Raw genomic sequence first — 16,911 nt, forward strand, 5'->3', positions numbered from 1 at the left:
TACGGCCCGGACAGCGACAGTAGGCGGCCGCCAGCACAGCACCACACCCGCGCCTGGGCCGCGGTGGTACGGCCCGGACAGCCACAATAGGCGGCCGCCATCACAGCACCACACCCCCGCCTAGGCCGCGGTGGTACGGCCCGGACAGCGACAGTAGACGGCCGCCAGCACAGCACCACACCCGCGCCTGGGCCGCGGTGGTACGGCCCGGACAGCCACAATAGGCGGCCGCCATCACAGCACCACACCCCCGCCTGGGCCGCGGTTGTACGGCCCGGACAGCGACAGTAGGCGGCCGTCATCACAGCACCACACCCCTGCCTGGGCCGCGGTGGTACTGCCCGGACAGTGACAACGGGCAGCTGCGGGGGTGGAGGGGGCATCGCCAGCGCTACCCTCCGCCTGGGCCGCGGTGGTACGGCCCGGAGGGTGTCAAGTGGACGACCGTGAGGGAAGCTGTCGCCCACGAGCGCATCCCCGTCCTCGGCTGAGCGGGGGGACCGGGAACCCCAAACGATCAGGGAACTGGGCAGCGACTCCCGCGGGCGGCCGGGAGGCTGCGCCGGCTTCCGGCGCGCCACTTCCGGGTGGCTCGCGGGCACTTCCGCCTGCGGCGCACGCCGCCCCCGGCCCGGCGTGCGCGTCGAGCGGTCGGAGGGCCGGCGCCGCCCACGGTGAGGCGCTGCTCGCCCGCGGAGACCACGCCCCAGGCCGCCCGTCTGTCCCGGAAGCGGCCCTCCCCGCGGTGGCGCGCGGTCCCCTTAACTCGCGTGCCCTCAGGCCGGATGTGGGCGGGGCGCCGCGTGCGCAGTTCTCCCCCGCCCCGCCTCCCCGGCGCCCGCCCCGCCTCCCCGGCGCCCGGCGGGTGGGAGCGCCCCGGCTTGGCCCTGCGGCCGGCCCGCGCTGAGGGCGAGGCCCCGGGCGCCCGCCGCATCCCCGATGCGCGCGGAGGCCGTGCGCGGCCGGCGGTGGAGGAGCCGCGGCGGGGTAGGAGCTGCGCTTCCCCCCGGAGGGGCGGCGGGCGCGGGAAGCCCGGGTGCTCCGCCTCCGGGGGCGCGGGCCGGCTCCCCACCCCGGCGGCTTCCGCCCGCGTCGGGGGCAGACCCCGCGTGCACCGCGTCCGGGTCCCTCCCGAGGGCGCGCGCCGGTTCGCGCGGAAGCGCCGAGTCAAGCAAGCGATAGCGGCGCCGCCAGCGGCCGCCTCCCCTCCTCCCACGGCCCTCGGACCCCGTCCTTTGCCGTCACGGCCGGTCGGCCCACCCCAGGGCCTTTGCATTCCCTTGCCCCTCTCGGCCTGAGCTGTCCCCTCCCCCGAAAGGACAGCTCTGCGGCCGGTAGGACCGTCGCTTCTCCATCCCGCCCGTCCGCTCCTTGGATCAGCCTCCACCTCGCGGAGCGTCTTCCCGCCCCCGCCTCACAGGCCCGCGGTCACCGGCTCCGGGCAGCCGGCGTGGGGCCCCCGAGCGCACGGCCGGGCCTCGGGGCGCTCGTCCGTTTGGACGCCGGGCCTCGCGGCTCCGGGCAGCGCGGGGCTCCGGGGCGGGCCGCGTCCCCACCCCCGCCCCTTCCTCGCCGCCGCCCAGGGCCGCGCGGGGCGGGGACACAGGCGGGCGGCGGGGCGCGGGGCGTTCGAGGCCCCGGACCTGGAGCCGCAGGTGCAGCGGCCGCGGAAGGACCAGGTAAAGACCGCAGGCCGCGCCGCCCGCGAGGTCGTCGCCGTTGGCGTCCCTCCTGCGCAGGGCTGCAGCGAGGCGGCGGGCGGCCCGCGGCGCTGGGCTGGCGACGTCGGCTCGGGAACCGGGTGGTGACTCCCAGTTGGGCCGGAGTCCGTTAGCCGGTTTGCGGGCCGTGTGGACGGCCAGGCGGCGCCCGCTGTCCTCGCGCTGAAGCCGTTGAACGCGTGGCTCACCGCTGCCTTCAAAGGAAAAGCTGCTGTTTCGAAGTGGAGTTTCTGTTCGGTGGCTTTTTAGTTTGGCTTTGTTTTTTTAATAGATACAATGTATTTTTCCAAAATATTTAAGTTTGCAAGTAACATTTTAAAGCAGAGTGAAACAGTGTTGAACAGCATGACACGGGCTGTCTAGAGAGAGTAGGAGGGCTTTGCATTAAAATAATTAGTTTTCAATTCAGTCGCATTAGAAAATAAAGAGATGAAAAGAAACAAGAAATAAAAGGTTAGTGGATCTGAGAACCCGCCTCCCAGAGCTGACCACTGTTGGTGACTTGGTACATGTTGTTCTGAACCATTTGTACTTTTAAAATCAGAGCACACTGTACAAAGGTCTTGTAACTCTGCTCTGACTTTGTGATAAATACATTTTTGTCAGACTTGTAGGGCTACAGTGCCCGTTATGTGACTGCCAGAGTTTATTACAAACTCCTCCTTTGACACTTGGATAGTGTCCAGTTTCTGGGTCTTAAAAACAAAGCTGGTTGAACATCTTGTGTGTACAAGCGTGGACCTTTGTTGGATAGTTTCTTTAAGATAAATTCCCAGAGGTGGATTTTCTGAATTGCAGTGCACAACGTCTGCAGACTTTCATGCATCTTCTCTGCAGTGCCCTGCTGACAGTGTGAGCTAACCTAGATTTCCTCACCAGGAGAACATCTTAAGTTGTTTGTTGTAGAACAGGGATACTTAACCTCCTGCTGACCAGCCCTAGAACCTCGGGGTGTGCAAAATTGGATGGGGGACGCTGATATCTTTATTTTCACTAACCTCTCGCTGAACTTTTCTTCAGTGGTGAGTGTACCGCGGGGGTCGCAGCCGCACCGCAGCTCTGTCTCTGTTTAGAGCCCAGGAGCCGTCCCAGCTGACCCTGAGCCTGTCCCTGTGGGGGTCAGCGGAGGCTGGACCCGGTTTAGCCCCTGTCGTGTAGCGCAGTGCTTTTACGAAGTACAGATGTCACAGATCTGTTTCCTGTGACGTGTCATCACAGTTCAGTAGAGCTGGTTTCCTTCTAGTCCTACATGTGCACCTTCTGAGGACGGCTCAGGGCGAGAGAAAGGTTAAGAGCCCAGCCCTGGCCTAGCAAAGGCAGCTCAGTGGCTGCCTGCTCCTTGCTGGGCGGGAAACGCTACGGTTCAGTTCCTGTTATTTGTGCTATGGTCTGAGGGGGAGACCCCTCACACATGGTCTCCAGTGACCTGGGGGGTAGCCAGCGCTCCGTGCGCCCACATCCATCCTGGTCCACCTATTTCCAGGCTGACTCTGATGAGGTGGGCTGTTGACTCCTGAAGTCAATTTTTCATTGTTGGATTAGGGTCGCTGACCTTCAGTCTTTTGCAGGGCAAGAATTGCTTCTCACTGAAAGCAACTTGAAACACACGAACTAAGAAAGAAGAAGGGCATGGACACACACAAACCAGGGGCTGGAAAGGCAGGTGTGGTCCTGCCAGGACCTCGGCGAGCAGGACCCTCTGAGCTCAGGCCCCGCTGGCCTCCAGCTCCTCCCAGCTTTTGCGCGTGATGCCTAGGACAGCCTCTGAGTGTCTCTGTTGCATCCCAGAGAGGGTGGTTCCCGATGATAAACGTTGATTTCATTTGATCAACCATCATCTGTGTTGAGAAAACCTGTATGTCACTCAGCCCTGTTTGCGTATTGCTGTATGTTATTCATTTTCACTGCTATCCAATGTTGCATGATGTGAAAATCCCACAATCCATGTCTTCATTCCCTTGCAGGTAAACAGTTGGGTTTCCCCAGTTGTTGTGATGATGAACAGTTCTGCTCTGGACGTTCTTGCATGGGTCTCCCCGTGCACACATGGAGGACTTTGTCTAGGGGAATTCTCTAGGATGCAATTGCTGGTTTGTAAGGGTATAAACATGGGTACCTTTCAAGGTAATGCCAAATTATTTTCCACAGTGCTTGTGCCAGTGCACACTTCCACTAGTGATGTGTGAGTTCCTCTTGATCAGACTCTATCCAACAACTGTTGGTGTTGTCAAACTTGTTGGTTTTCACCAATGTGGGAGGTGTAAAATGCCTTCACACTGGGGTTTTACTCTTCGGTTCCCTGATTCCTACGGAGGCTGAGTGCCTGTGGTAGGCATCCTCTAGGATGACCCCCATGGTCTCATCCCCATGTTCACACCCTCTGTGATCTCTCCTCCTGGAGGGTGGGCTGGCCCAGGGCTCACCTCTTTTTTTTTTAAGATTTTATTTTTTCCTTTTTCTCCCCAAAGCCCCCCGGTACACAGTTGTATATTCTAGTTGCAGGTCCCTCTGGTTGTGCTGTGTGGGACGCCACCTCAGCATGGCCTGATGAGCGGTGCCATGTCTGTGCCCAGGATCCAAACCAGTGAAACCCTGGGCCGCCTAAGCGGAGTGTGCGAACTCAACCACTCGCCCATGGGGCTCACTTCTAATGAATGCCACACAGCAAGCGTGAAGGGAGGCTGTTTCTGAGATGAGCTTACAGAAAGACTCGGCTTCCTTCTTGGGTGTTCTCTCACTGCTGAAAGCCAGGTGCCAGCTTGCGAGCAGCCCTGAGGGAGGCCCACGTCAGGCAAGGGACCAAGGGAGGCTTTCCGCCAGCAGCCACAGGAACCCCGTGAGTGCGCTTAGAAGCAGGTCGTGCAGCCCTGGTCGAGCCTTCAGTGAGCCTGCGGGCCCTGCTACCATCATGGCGGCAGCCGGCAGCCGCGTGAGAGACCCGAGCCAGAGGCAGCCGGCAGGGCAGAAACTGTGAGGTCACAAGCGTGCTTTGGTTTTAAGCTGCTGGCTGTGGGGTGATTTATTTTAGGGCCGTAAGTAGCTAATATAGCAGCCTTTCTTGTCCTGATTGGTCATTTAGAAATTTTCTTTGATGTGTTTTTGCCTATATTTCCTATCCACTTGGAGGAATTCTTTATGTATCCTGGATATTAACCGTTTGTCGTGTCTTAACTCTCTTCTCCCAGGTTGTTGCTTGTCGTTTCACTTTATAGTGTATTGTCAGGAAACAAAAGTTCTTAATTTAGCCAATTGAGTCTGTTTTGTCCATGTTTTCTTTTGTGGGTAGTGCTTTTTGGGTGCTTTTTGGGTTCGAAGATCAGAAAGACACTCTCTTACACGTTTCGGTTTCACAGTGGAGTGCTGCCGTGTGGCCGACTCTTCACTGCGTGTGGCTTGTGTGGTGACAGCAGTGCTTTCTCAAGGGTTGTGGTGGAGGTGTGTTGAGCTGATGATGTGAAATGCTCGCTCAGACCCTGCGTGGTTCACAGGAAGTGCCCTGTGATGTTACTGAGGGCTCTGTCTCGAATTGTTTTAGAGATTTTGATTTACTTGTTTCTGTTTTTTAAGCAGGTGGAACCTTAGCAAGGTTCCCTAAGTTGTAACTGTTTAAGAAGGTGCATCTAGGGGGCCGGCCCCGTGGCGGAGTCGTTAAGTCCGCTTTTTCCTAGTGGCGATAACGACTCTCCTGGCACTGTAGACTGAGAGGCCTTCTTTCTTCCCTGGTCAACACCACCGCCCTGTCAGACCTCCAGATTCCACTTACGTGTAGCCCTGCTTCTGGGCCCTGTGTTCTTCTTCATTTGCGTATTTGTCTGTCTGCACTGGCACATCGCATGCCCTGAACATCCTCTGATCTTGACAGGCAGGTCCCCCTCCCCCACTTTCTCCTCCTTTGAGGAAGTATTGCTTATCTTTTACCCTTTGCGCTTCCACAACGTTCCTTTGTAATTAACACGGGCCTTGTGGGAATACCACTATCCTGTTATGTCTGAACTTTCTCCCAGCAGCTTTAACGTCTGCTGGTGACTCTTGCCCGAGTTGGTTGTTAGTCTGATTACAGTGGTGGTTGCCAAATGGTGATTTTTCCAACTCCCTCGTCCCTTTGGCCTTGGGCAGTTGACTTTGTACCTCCAAAAAGAGTTTCCTCTTCTTCCTCGCTTGCCCTCACTGTGGGCATGGGGCCTTATTTTGCTCAGTGGTTCTAACCCATTACTGAGGCATCATTCACTTTCCCTCTCCAGTTGCCCCGGATTCCACTCGAGGGCGTTCCCTCAGCTTGCTCCTGTGTCCTTTTACCTGTCCCCATCATTCTTTGAGCAGTTCTTTTCTTTCTGGCCCAGCTAATGCCCCAGCCCTAGAATCGGCCATTCCCTCCCAGGAGCTGGTTCGTTCGGTGGAGAGTGACATTGAGAAGCAACATCAGGGCGGTGGGTGCACTCATTGCCATTGGGGTGTTTTTGCCACCAGACCCCTCGGTGGACAAAGTTGTGAGATACAGAAATAGAAGTGCTGTGCACAAGCGCGGTGTGCCTGCCTCCCTCTATCCGTCTGTCCATCTCTGTCAAAACCATGAGTTCTGACACCTGACACCTCCAGGCAGGCCCGCACCGCAGGACTCATTTTCTCCTCCCTCCTTTCTGTATGTTACTGTCTTCGCGGACAGTAACAAATCTCGCTCCTGTTATCTACAGCATAGTCACTTATTTGTTCAATCCAGAACTCCTAACCTGTGACTCCTGCCACTGAGAGGTCAGTCTGTTGAGAGCTCTTTCGTTTTGTCTCTGATCTGAGCACCTGCGTCCTAGATGCTGTGTGGGAAGTTAGTTGGGTTGATTCTTCTTCTCTTTTCGCTGTGATTTGATTATTCATTTGATTTACAGTTTGGTTCAAACATTTCTGTTTGTATGCGTTTTAGAGATTTTGATTTACTTGTTTCTGTTTTTTAAGCAGGTGGAACGTTAGCAAGCTTCCCTAAGTTGTAACTGTTTAAGAAGGTGCATCTAGGGGGCCGGCCCCGTGGCCGAGTCGTTAAGTCCGCTGCGGTGGCCCAGGATTTCGCTGGTTCGAATCCTGGGCGCAGGCATGGCACTGCTCATCAGGCCATGCTGAGGTGGCATCCCACATGCCACAACTAGAAGGACCCACAACTAAGAATATGCAACTATGTACCGGGAGGCTTTGGGGAGAAAAAGGAAAAATAAAATAAAATCTTTAAAAAAAAAAAAGAAGGTGCGTCTGCTGCTGTCTTGGGGTCGTTCCCACCTCCTTCACGCCCTCCCTCTGGCCCTTAGGGGCGGCCTCGTTAGCCTCGGGCTGGCCCTCCCCACGTCTCAGTCTGCTCCGTGTGATTTTGGTATTGCTGTCGGGTGGGCGATCTGTGCTTTGTGCCTGGGTGCATGACGATCTTCTCTTTGATGTCTTGTGGTTTCATCATAATGTGTGTTCATGTGGGTTTTTTTTGATTTAGTCTACTTAGGATATGTTGGGATTCCAAAACTCATATTTTCCATCAGTTCTCGAAATTTTGCCTTCTTTACCTCTTTAAGATTGGCACCTGAGCTAACATCTGTTGCCGATCTTCTTTTTTTTTTCGTCTTCTTCTTCTCCTTCCCAAAGCCTTCCAGTACATAGCTGTATATTCTAGTTGTAGGCCCTTCTGATTGTGGCATGTGGAACGCTGCCTCAGCATGGCCTGATGAGTGGTGCTAGGTCTGTGCCCAGGATCCAAACCGCGAAACCCTGGGCTGCCAAAGCAGAGCGCGCAAACTTAACCACTTTGCCATCGGGTGGCCCCTTTACGTCTTTAAATAACCTGCTTTCTCTCTTTTTTCCTGCTGGAACTTGTATTCTCATTGTTTCCTCCATATTTTGGTTACTGTCTCTTTGATATTTTAGTCTCATGTCTCTGTGCTGCATTCTAGATAATTCCCGCAGACATTTTTTCAAATGCAATAACTTTATTCAGCTCTGCCTTTTCTGTTTAACCCATCAGTTGAGTTGGGGTGTGGTTTTTTTTGCTGGGAAAGATTTGCTCTGAGCTAATATCTGTTACCAATCTTCCTCTTTTCTTTTTCCTCCCCAAAGCCCCAATGTGTGGTTGTACATCCTAGTTGTAAGTCCTGATTCTTCTATGTGAGCCGCCACCACAGCATGGCTGCTGAGGGACAGGTGGTGTGGTTCTGCACCTGGGAAGTGAATCCGGGCTGCCAAAGCAGAGTGTGTCGAACTTTAACCACTAGGCCATTGGGGCTGGCTCCACCAAGTTGATTTTTATTTCAAAATTTTCCAACTTCTATTTTGAGAAACTCGTAGCCTTGCAGGAGATTTGCAGAAGTTTCCATCCAGTGTCTCCGAGCCTCCACGGTGCTGACATCTCACGTGATCTCAGTAGGTTTAGCGCAGTGGTACAGTAGGATTGTGCCGAATCCAAACGTCGATACAAGACTGTCAGCTCATCCACAGACCAATTCACCTTTGGGCTGTAGCTGACTTGTGTCCCTCTTCTGGAGTTTGATCCCATCTGGTGCCTCACATTGGTCAGGTGGTCTTGTCCCCTTGGTCTCGTCCAATCCTTGAGTTTTGTGACCTGCATCCCTTTGGATTTGTCTGGCATTTTCTCAGTTAGGTTTGTGGTTGTGATTGTGGCAGGAGAACCACAGGAGCGATGACCTGCTCTTCTCTGTGCCTCAGACCGGGGGGGACACGGTGTGTGTCTGTCTCATTTCTGGTGATTCCAACTTTGACCACTTGCTTGGGTGATGTCTGCAGTTTCTCCACAGTAAAGTCGTGTGTCTCCCTCTGTCATTAGTAGACACAGAAACTCTGCAAAGACCTCATGGAATTTTCTCTCAGCAGTTGTACGGTTCATCTCTAGACATTCCCGGTGGCTTCTTTGTCCACACCACTGCATGCTGTGCATCTGAGAGCTCCAGGACCTCATCCTGGGCTCCAGCTGTCCCTCCCTGGAGCTGCCAGGTGGCAGCTTCTCCCCCACTGGCCGCCTCTCAAGGGGTGGGGCTGATCTTTGATCTTTGATCCTCGTCCATTGATACTCATTTGCAAAGGTCCTCCAGCCTGAATGGCGGAAGCTTTTCTCCAGTGTAGATTACTTCTCCTTCAGGTGGCGATCTTCGGCTGGGGCCACTTCCGCCTCTGTAGGGGGTGGCTCAAAGCAGGACCCCTGCCACCTCGAGCTCCCCATGCTGCTTGTTGAGGGGTCCTCGGAGCCCCTCACATTTCTTCCCATCCCAACTTGGAGCTTCCTGGGAGCCTGTCTGCCCCCAGCATGAATCCAGAGGCCCCTGGTGAGATTTTCTCTTCTGCTGCCCCGCTCTTGGCTCCCGGGGCCCTTCGTGGTTATTTTTACAGTCACATCTCCTTGTCCGTGCACATTTCATTGCTTACCTCTCCCAGGGTCTCAGCCGTGTCTCTCTCTCCGAGCTCTCTTCCTGCAGCCTTGTTTTCTCTTCTTCCTCTTTGCTTCGTTTGTCCAGTTCCCTGCCTGCACTCCTCTCCCAGTGGGCGCTGAGGTTGACCAGAGGCTCTGCCTCTGCTCAGCTGTGTCCTCTGTCGAGGCCTTTTCCTGGGGCCCCGATATTCCTGCTCAAGGTCTGTCCTTTGCCTGTTGAACTCCCCAGAGAAGCTCCTTCTGGCCTCCTGCCTGGAGGGCCATGGCCAGGCCCCTCTCGTCCTCAGTGTCTGCTTTCCTGCTGGCTCTCAGCCTCCATCACAGCCCAGGGCCTCGCGCAGCCCGGTCTGCAGCTGCTGCTCCTGCGCTGCTTCCTCCTTATTCCAGCCCCTCGGCCCCACCCCACCCCTCACCCCGGGAGTCCCAGAGGAGTCTGGAGCGCGCTTTCTGCTCTCCAGGCCTCGGCCCCTCTGTGGCCAGCTTTGACATTCTTGCCTCCTCACCTCTCTCTCCTCCCACGTGGGTTTGTGTTAACTCAACAAAGTCAAGCAGACAGCTCAGATACCTGGATGTGATTTAGTGAGCTTTGTAGGGAAGGAGCTAAATGGCACCAACATCATCTGCACCTGGGGTCCATATTCTTTTCCCTTTTTTTGGTGAGGAAGATTGGCCCTGAGCTAACATCTATGCCTCTTCCTCTATTGTGTATGTGGGATGCCCCCACAGCATGAGTGATGAGTGGTGCGTAGGTCTGCACCCAGGATCTGAACCTGTGAACCCCAGGCCACTGAGGCAGAGCACATGAACTTAACCACTAGGCAACCGGGCCAGCTCCTACTTTCATTTTTTAAGATGTTCAAAGCCCTGCTTTGACTCCAGAGGCATTTGGACTTGATACAGAAGCTGTGTGCACTCAGAGGGCCCCTGTCCCCTCCAGTGGCCCAGGAAGAGCGGTTTCCTTGGCTGGGTGCAGAGGCCAAGTGGGGCCTCCCTGCTCCTGGGCTCCCAGCCATTGCATCGCTCCTTTACCAGACTGGGCTGTTTGTGCAGATTCGATGGTCACAAGGTTGTGCCCTGGAGGGCGAGTGTTTCGTGGTGGCCAGAGCGTTCGTCCTGGGCTTCCTGGACCCTGCTCTGGTTGAGAGTGGACACAGCATTGGTCTGTTGACGGAGCCCATGAGTGGCTGGGCATCTGGGTCCCCGGCACCTGCTGTGTTCTGCTCTGGAAGCCCAGTCTCTGGCTCCCTGTGCATGGGAGGAGGGCAGCGCAGCGCCACCTGACCAGAAACTTCCCAGGGCACAGGTCAGACCCGACCCCTGAGGGGCCAGCCGTTGGGAGGCTAGCCCAGGTCACCCAGGAAGCACTCACTCTGAAGTTGGGTCTTGGGGCCAGGGAAGGACGGGCCGGCAATTGGACCTGCTACCAGTGCTGCCCACCCGCCCTCCGGCCACTCCCTCCCTCCGTCCAACACTGGCCGTTGATCCAGCCTGAAATCGGAATCCATAATGAAAACGAAGGTTTAGCTCCAACTGTGTGGGCTCTGGTCTAAACAGGCGTCTGTAGATCTGGGGGCGCACGTGTGGCTCGACAGGGCCCCTGAGGACCCGGGAGAGGCTGTGCTTCTGACAACGGACTTTGCTCAAGGGACACGGGATGCTTTCCGTGTGTAAATCTCAAGCTTGCAGGACAGTGTGGAAATAACACGGTGCCTGCCCACGCACATCCCGTGCTGTGTGACATGTTTTTGCTTTTCCTCTGGGCCCTGTCCCTGGTCCTGTTGGTCCTCCACGAGATAACCGCGGCCTTGACTTCTCTGTTCTTCACTCATTTTCAAGACTTTTTATGTTTTTTTCCTAAACAGTAAGTAGTGTTTTGGCATATTTAACAGCTCTTTGTGGAACCGTATTGTGTGTCTCCCCACTGCCGGACCCCCCTCCACCGACTCAGCCTTGTTGTGTTGTTGCTGCGGCAGCTGTAAAATTTCCCCGTTGGCTCGTGAGGCCGAGGCCCCTCTGACTGCCTGGGGTCCAGCCCCACGAGCAGACTGGTGCTTGTTCCTCCCGTGGAAAGGCATTCAGGTTGTGCTTTGCTACTAACAAAAATGCTGCAGGAAAGACCTCCCGAAGCGGGTTTTGGTGAGAGTTGAAGCGCCCAAGTCCCCAGGCCATCAACTCTCTTCCTGCTTCAGCCTTGGCCAAGTGCTATGGTTTCTCTCTCGTTCCCTGTCACTCTCAGTGACTCCTGAAAGGTCACATCCGAGAGTTTCGATCGGAATCTATTTGCATTTGTGTTGTCGGCTGTTTCCAACAGTCAGTGGGGACAGTCGGTGACAGTAACAGAACTGTGAGTGCCTCGGCGGGGCAGTTCCAGCTTGGCGGCTCCCCGCTTGGTCACACTTGAGCATCAGCCAAGGGGCAAAAGGTCACTGAGGCAACGAGGTACTCGGACTTCCCCCGCAGTTCTCTGGCCTCACTGGTCCAGGCAGAGCTGGACACCTGTCTGTCTGTCTGAGCTCGGGGTGTTTGCGTGCAGCTGCACCGAGGACCCCTGCCAGTCCAGGCAGGGAGGAAGGTGAGACCCTGCTTCCTTGTACGGCCGTGCCTCCGCAAGGACAGTTCACAGCGTTACCGCCCTGTGGCACCAGAGGGGGCAGGAAAACGAACGTTTTGAACCCGAGCTTCGTCTTGCATCTGGTGGAGGAGGGATGGTGGGTTGCCGGCTGGGCCTGTAGCACCTGCCTTTGCTCTTTGTGGTGTTTTTTGGTGCCGTGGGTACATCTTGAGCGTCAACTCCTTGCCCTGCAAACAGGTTTGGTTTTCGAAACTCGGTGGTGGCTGTGGGGTACGTGTGACAAACACCATGACAGAGTCCTCGAGGAGAGGGACCTGATGCTGTTGGGGGCCTCGGAATTAGAGTTGGGCCCTGACGAGGAGCTTTCCTGGGAAGGTAGAGCCCACACCCAGTGGTGCTTGTGTCCTGGAGGTGGGAGGGAGCAGGGAGAGAGGGCAGGGGTGCAAGGCCCCAGGCAGGTGGGGGTGCGGCCAGTCTAGGAGAGGGCCCGGCAGGAGGCCAGGATGCTGGGCATCCACAGACAGCATTGGTTGGCTCCTGTGGTAAGGAGCCCAGGAGGCGCAGTCTGGGACCCAGGGGCCCTCGGGTGGGGTGCTCTCTCTCTGCTCTTAGGGACCCTGCACCATAGCAGTGGGCTTTGTTCCTGCATTTCACCTCCACTTGCAGCCAGGCCCCTGTCCCTGGCAGTGGGGGCTGGGGTTGGAGCATAGATTCCCCACATCTCCAACTCAGGGCGCAGCCAGTCCAGCTGCAGGGGATTCCCGAGCCCGCAGAGGTTTTGCTCCTAGCATGTTGTTGCCCCGAACAAGACAGTAGGACTGGGCTGGAGAAGAATAAGAAGGAAGTGGGCATTTTAGTGGAGACCTGGTGCTGTGGCCCAAGGAGCTCAAGAGCTTGCGGGTATCCCGGGGACAGTAAGCCTGTGGGAGGGCCGGGCGCACACCCATTGTGGTCTGGGGAGGCTGCCCTGCTGTGCTGAGGGTCAGGGTGCAGATGGGTGGCATGGAGGAGCTGAGGGTGCTCCCTGGGACCTCATGGTGCTGAGCTAGTGTGTGACTGGGCAGACCGAGAGCACCAGATGGACAGGCGGGTGGACACTGGGGGCCGAGGGAGGGCAGGAGGGCACTCAGCGCGTCTGGGGCTGCGTCACCTGGGCGCACGGCTGGAGCCAGGTTCCTGGTGTGGGGAAGCCACAAGTGCAGTGTGGACCACTTGGGTTTGAGGGACCTCTAAGCTCTTGTAGGCAGATGAGCAGGAAGCAGTGGGGTGGGCAGCCTGAGCTCCTAGGGGAGCTCGGCCAGGAGGTGACAGCATGTGTCCCTGTTGAGTGCCGGCAGGCGGGAGAGGAGCACAACCCCCTGGAGTGTGGTGCAGCTAGCTCAACACCCAAATACCTCCTGCTCTGCACGCCTGGAAATTAGGGATAAGATATAATAGGCGTCATTTCAGATGTATGACTGAGCTCTGCATAACACAAGGAAACCTCAGATGTCAGAAACTGGGGAGGAATAGGCAGTCCGAGTGGCCAGCCCATGTGAGGCTGCCTGGGCAGGGTGGTGGCGGCCCAGGGACTTGGATGTGACATCCCTGGGGAAGGAGGTCGGACCCTGGCCCTCCTGAGATGGCACAGGCAGTTGTCACTGAGAACCTTGAAAAATTTGCCTCCCAGCACAGGAGAAAGACCAGTCCTGACTTATGAGGGAAATCACGACCATGGGCCGGAGTACCAGGCGGGCATGAGTTTGGTGTGTTGAGGGTTTGTCCAGAAAGCATAAAGTCGGTCCTGGGCTGGTGACACCGCTGGGGCCCCTGGCAGAGGCAGACCCAAGCCTGTTTAAAGGCGCACCCTCAACTCGAGAAGGAGCTCCCTCGGCCCGGGTGCACAGGGCCCCAGGTCTCAGGTCCTGCTGAAGGCGGTGATGACACGCACCAGGAACTGTCCACCACGAGCCAGTGGCACCCGACGCACGCAGGAAGCAGGGTCACACTGCGGAGGTCTTTGGGTGATCAACTGTCAGAGACAGTAAAATAGAAGATGGAAAGAAGACATCAGAAAGTTAAGGAAAGAACAAGATGCTGTGAGAAAAACAGGCCAATTTGAAATGGAACCAAGCAGAACGTCCATAAATGAAAAGTACCGTGATTGAAGTTTAAAACCCAATGGGTGGGTTTTAACTCAGTGTCTGACAGTGGGAGCTCAGTCCTCCTGTGAAGAACAGCGCAAGGGTCCGCCCCGCGGCCAAATGATTAAGTTCACGCACTCCTCTTCGGCGGTCCAGGGTTTCGCCCATTCGGATCCTGGGCGTGGACCTAGCACCGCTCATCAGGCCACGCTGAGGCAGGTCCCACACGCCACAACTAGAAGGACACACAGCTAGAATATACAACTATGTACTGGGGGGCTTTGAGGAGAAGGAAAAATAAAATAAAAAGAACTCAAAATGCTGGGTAAAATATTAAAGTCAGTTAGGGCCTGGGAAAGCCCAGCCTGAAAAGCTTTTAGGGGACAAGATCCATAAGGGGAGAGGCCCAGGGTGGTGGCCCGTCTCCTCCGTGGCTTCCACTGGTTGCAGAATGGGTAGGAAGGTGCAGAGCACTTCTGACTGCCTCAGGTAGCAGGTGGCACAGACCTCAGGCCTGGGCTGAACTGAACCAGCCTCAGGGGCCAGGGGTCTTAGGACGACAAGACAGGGCCAGTGAGGGGAAGGCAGCCAACAGGATGGGGCACCACGGCCAGGGCTGCCTGCATCCTGGGTGTTGGACTAACACAGACAAGGAAATGAGGCTGAAATTCCATGTATGCATTTTTCAAGTTATGTTAAATTGGTGCTTAAAACTTGGTGGATGTTGACACCTTCATAGTCAGAACTAACGCCCTTGCTTTTCCAACTGTTTCAGCCTGCACCCCACACTTTGCTGGGAGAGGCATGCCCACTGGGATCGCCGCTGCCCTCCCTCCTGGGGTCCCTGCACCTGGGGAGGCAGAGTGACCCGTGCCAGCCGCTGTCCTTGAGATAAAGGCTTTCCACTTGCTGTGGTAGCAGCATGTCTGTGTCTGCAAAACCTCAAGCAGCGGCAGAGCTCACCCCTGGCCCCAAGGAGAAGCCCAGGGGAAAGCCACTCCTCCCCTGGGACTCTCTCTTCAGCCACCGAAGTGAGAAGATTGTCTTCACCAAGAGTGACAGTGTCCCCGAGGAGAACGTGCTCACCATCACCATCACGGAGACCACCGTCATCGAGTCAGACCTGGGCATATGGAGCTCCCGCGCCCTGTTCCACCTCACGCTCTGGTTCTTCTTCAGCTTCTGCACTCTCTTCCTCAACAAGTACATCCTGTCCTTGCTGGAGGGGGAGCCCAGCATGCTAGGTAACGCAGGCCCTGGTCCCGGGTGAGAGACCAGCATGCTGGGTAACGCGGGCCCTGGTCCCGGGTGAGAGCCCAGCATGCTGGGTAACGCGGGCCCTGGTCCCAGGTGAGAGCCCAGCACGCTAGGTAAAGCAGGCCCTGGTCCCGGGTGAGAGCTCGGGGTGCCTGCGAGCCACAGGGCAGTGCGTTATGTGTGGTAAGCACAAGGAAGAGCCAGTGGCCCCAGGAGGGAAGAGGAAAGCTGGGGGGGTAAGGGCACCTTGGGAATGTGGAATGGCGTGTTCTGTCTACTTCTGCGCTAGGAAGGGAAATAATTCTCTTTTTCAGTTTGGCCTCTTCATCTCCTTCTTTCAGGTGCTGTGCAAATGCTGTCAACTACATTTATTGGATGTATTAAAATATTTGTTCCTTGCTGTTTATATCAGCACAAAACCCGGCTTTCTTATCCACCCAATTTCATCATGATCATGCTGTTTGTGGGTCTAATGAGGTAAGGAATTGGAGGTTTTTGGTTGAGTGTCTGAGTTTTTTGTGTATAAAATGTCTTACCCATCACTAAGAATGGGAAATCAACTGACTGACATCATAATTCACTGATCATAGGTGTGTTTTCAGTGCAAACTTTATAAAATTGTGAGACTATGTAGATTTTAGGACAACAAATATATTTGGTTTTGTGGCTTTAATGCACATACATTTGATCAGATTCTTTCTGGAACAGCCATGAAACCAATTTAATGATGGTTTAAGGGTAACGTGCCTCCTTCTCCCTGGGGCAGACGCTCTGGTGATGCTGGAGAAACAGAAGTCTCTGCAGGTGGGGTGGAAAGGCCATTTCCTGAAGGGCCTGGCCCGGAGGAAGTGGCCAGGAGGGCCACTGAGTGGGGCGGGTTGGAGAATGACAGGGGGAGGGGAGAGGCAGCGGGGTCGGGAGTCAATGTGCCTGTGGCCGGGCCAGCTCCCTGAAGGGTCTGTCTGTCCTGCAGACGGTCTGACCATCCTAACGCTCCTGTCGGCTTCCCGGTAGGTTCGCCACAGTGGTGTTGGGTCTGGTCAGCCTGAAAAACGTGGCGGTTTCGTTCGCTGAGACTGTGAAGAGCTCTGCCCCCATTTTCACTGTGATCATGTCCCGCATGATCCTTGGCGAGTACACTGGTGAGTGGCCCCTGTGCCTGGCCCCCCCGGGCGGCGATGCCGTCACTTCTCACACCTTTCGGGGTCACAGGCTGCCTCTCACTGGCTTCAGGTGTCTTTCTCCTTTGCTCCGTGGAGGAGGAGGAGCTGGTAAAGAAGTAATGACCTACCTCAGGGGCCATCCCTTGTCCCAGGAGGATAAGACTGTCTTCCTTGCCGTGTGAAGTGGCACCTGGTGACGGGACGGCTCAGTCCTGGTGGTGCAGCCCCTCGTCCCGGAGCCTTTCCTACATCCTGCCCGCCCTGTGAGCGCCTCCTCCCCGTCTGGTCCTGCTCCTCACTGCTTTCAGCTGCACCTCTCCGTCCCCCCCAAGGGTCAGCAAATGGGATCTATTTTCAAATCTCCAACCTTTGACGACAGGCCGACTCCTTCCAGCTAGCCACACGTTACACTCACGTCCCTGTTTCTCCTTCCAACCTTTATAAAAAGGAGCATATCCGGTATTGTTCCATGAAAACAAGCAAAGCGCAGAATAATGCATATAATAGGTAATCTTTTTTCTGTGATGAGCACTAATAGACATAGATATGTATTCGCTTCAATTAAGAAAATGGCAAGATCTTAAAATAAGGCAACTATGTGCCGTAGAGGGAGGGGGGGAATTGCTGGGGGACAAGGACACAACTGGCCTTCTCACAGATGTGCCTG

General features: G+C 55.9%; 1 protein-coding gene across 8 annotated transcripts in view; it reads left to right on the plus strand.

Moving 5' to 3' along the window:
• Window positions 1–45: 45 nt before the first annotated feature.
• Window positions 46–16,911, plus strand: part of SLC35E2B (solute carrier family 35 member E2B) — a 31,082-nt gene continuing 14,216 nt past the window's right edge. For 2 of the 8 annotated variants that reach the window (XR_011537622.1, XM_070611172.1), the window contains exons 1-4: window positions 1,541–1,679; window positions 14,600–15,068; window positions 15,423–15,558; window positions 16,096–16,223. Coding sequence is in view for 6 of the 8 variants with exons in the window: in XM_070611172.1 (XP_070467273.1) it covers window positions 14,747–15,068; window positions 15,423–15,558; window positions 16,096–16,223 (586 nt within the window). In the remaining 2 variants the exon portion in view is untranslated. Of the gene's footprint in view, window positions 675–849; window positions 988–1,540; window positions 1,680–3,464; window positions 3,577–3,685; window positions 3,812–8,765; window positions 9,026–12,454; window positions 15,069–15,422; window positions 15,559–16,095; window positions 16,224–16,911 lie in introns of those variants that run through there. The other 6 variants (XR_011537621.1, XM_008541041.2, XM_008541043.2 and 3 more) reach the window with 5 other exon arrangements.

The sequence above is a fragment of the Equus przewalskii genome, chromosome 2 (assembly GCF_037783145.1).
Source record: "Equus przewalskii isolate Varuska chromosome 2, EquPr2, whole genome shotgun sequence".
Classification (NCBI taxonomy): Eukaryota; Metazoa; Chordata; class Mammalia; order Perissodactyla; family Equidae; genus Equus; species Equus przewalskii.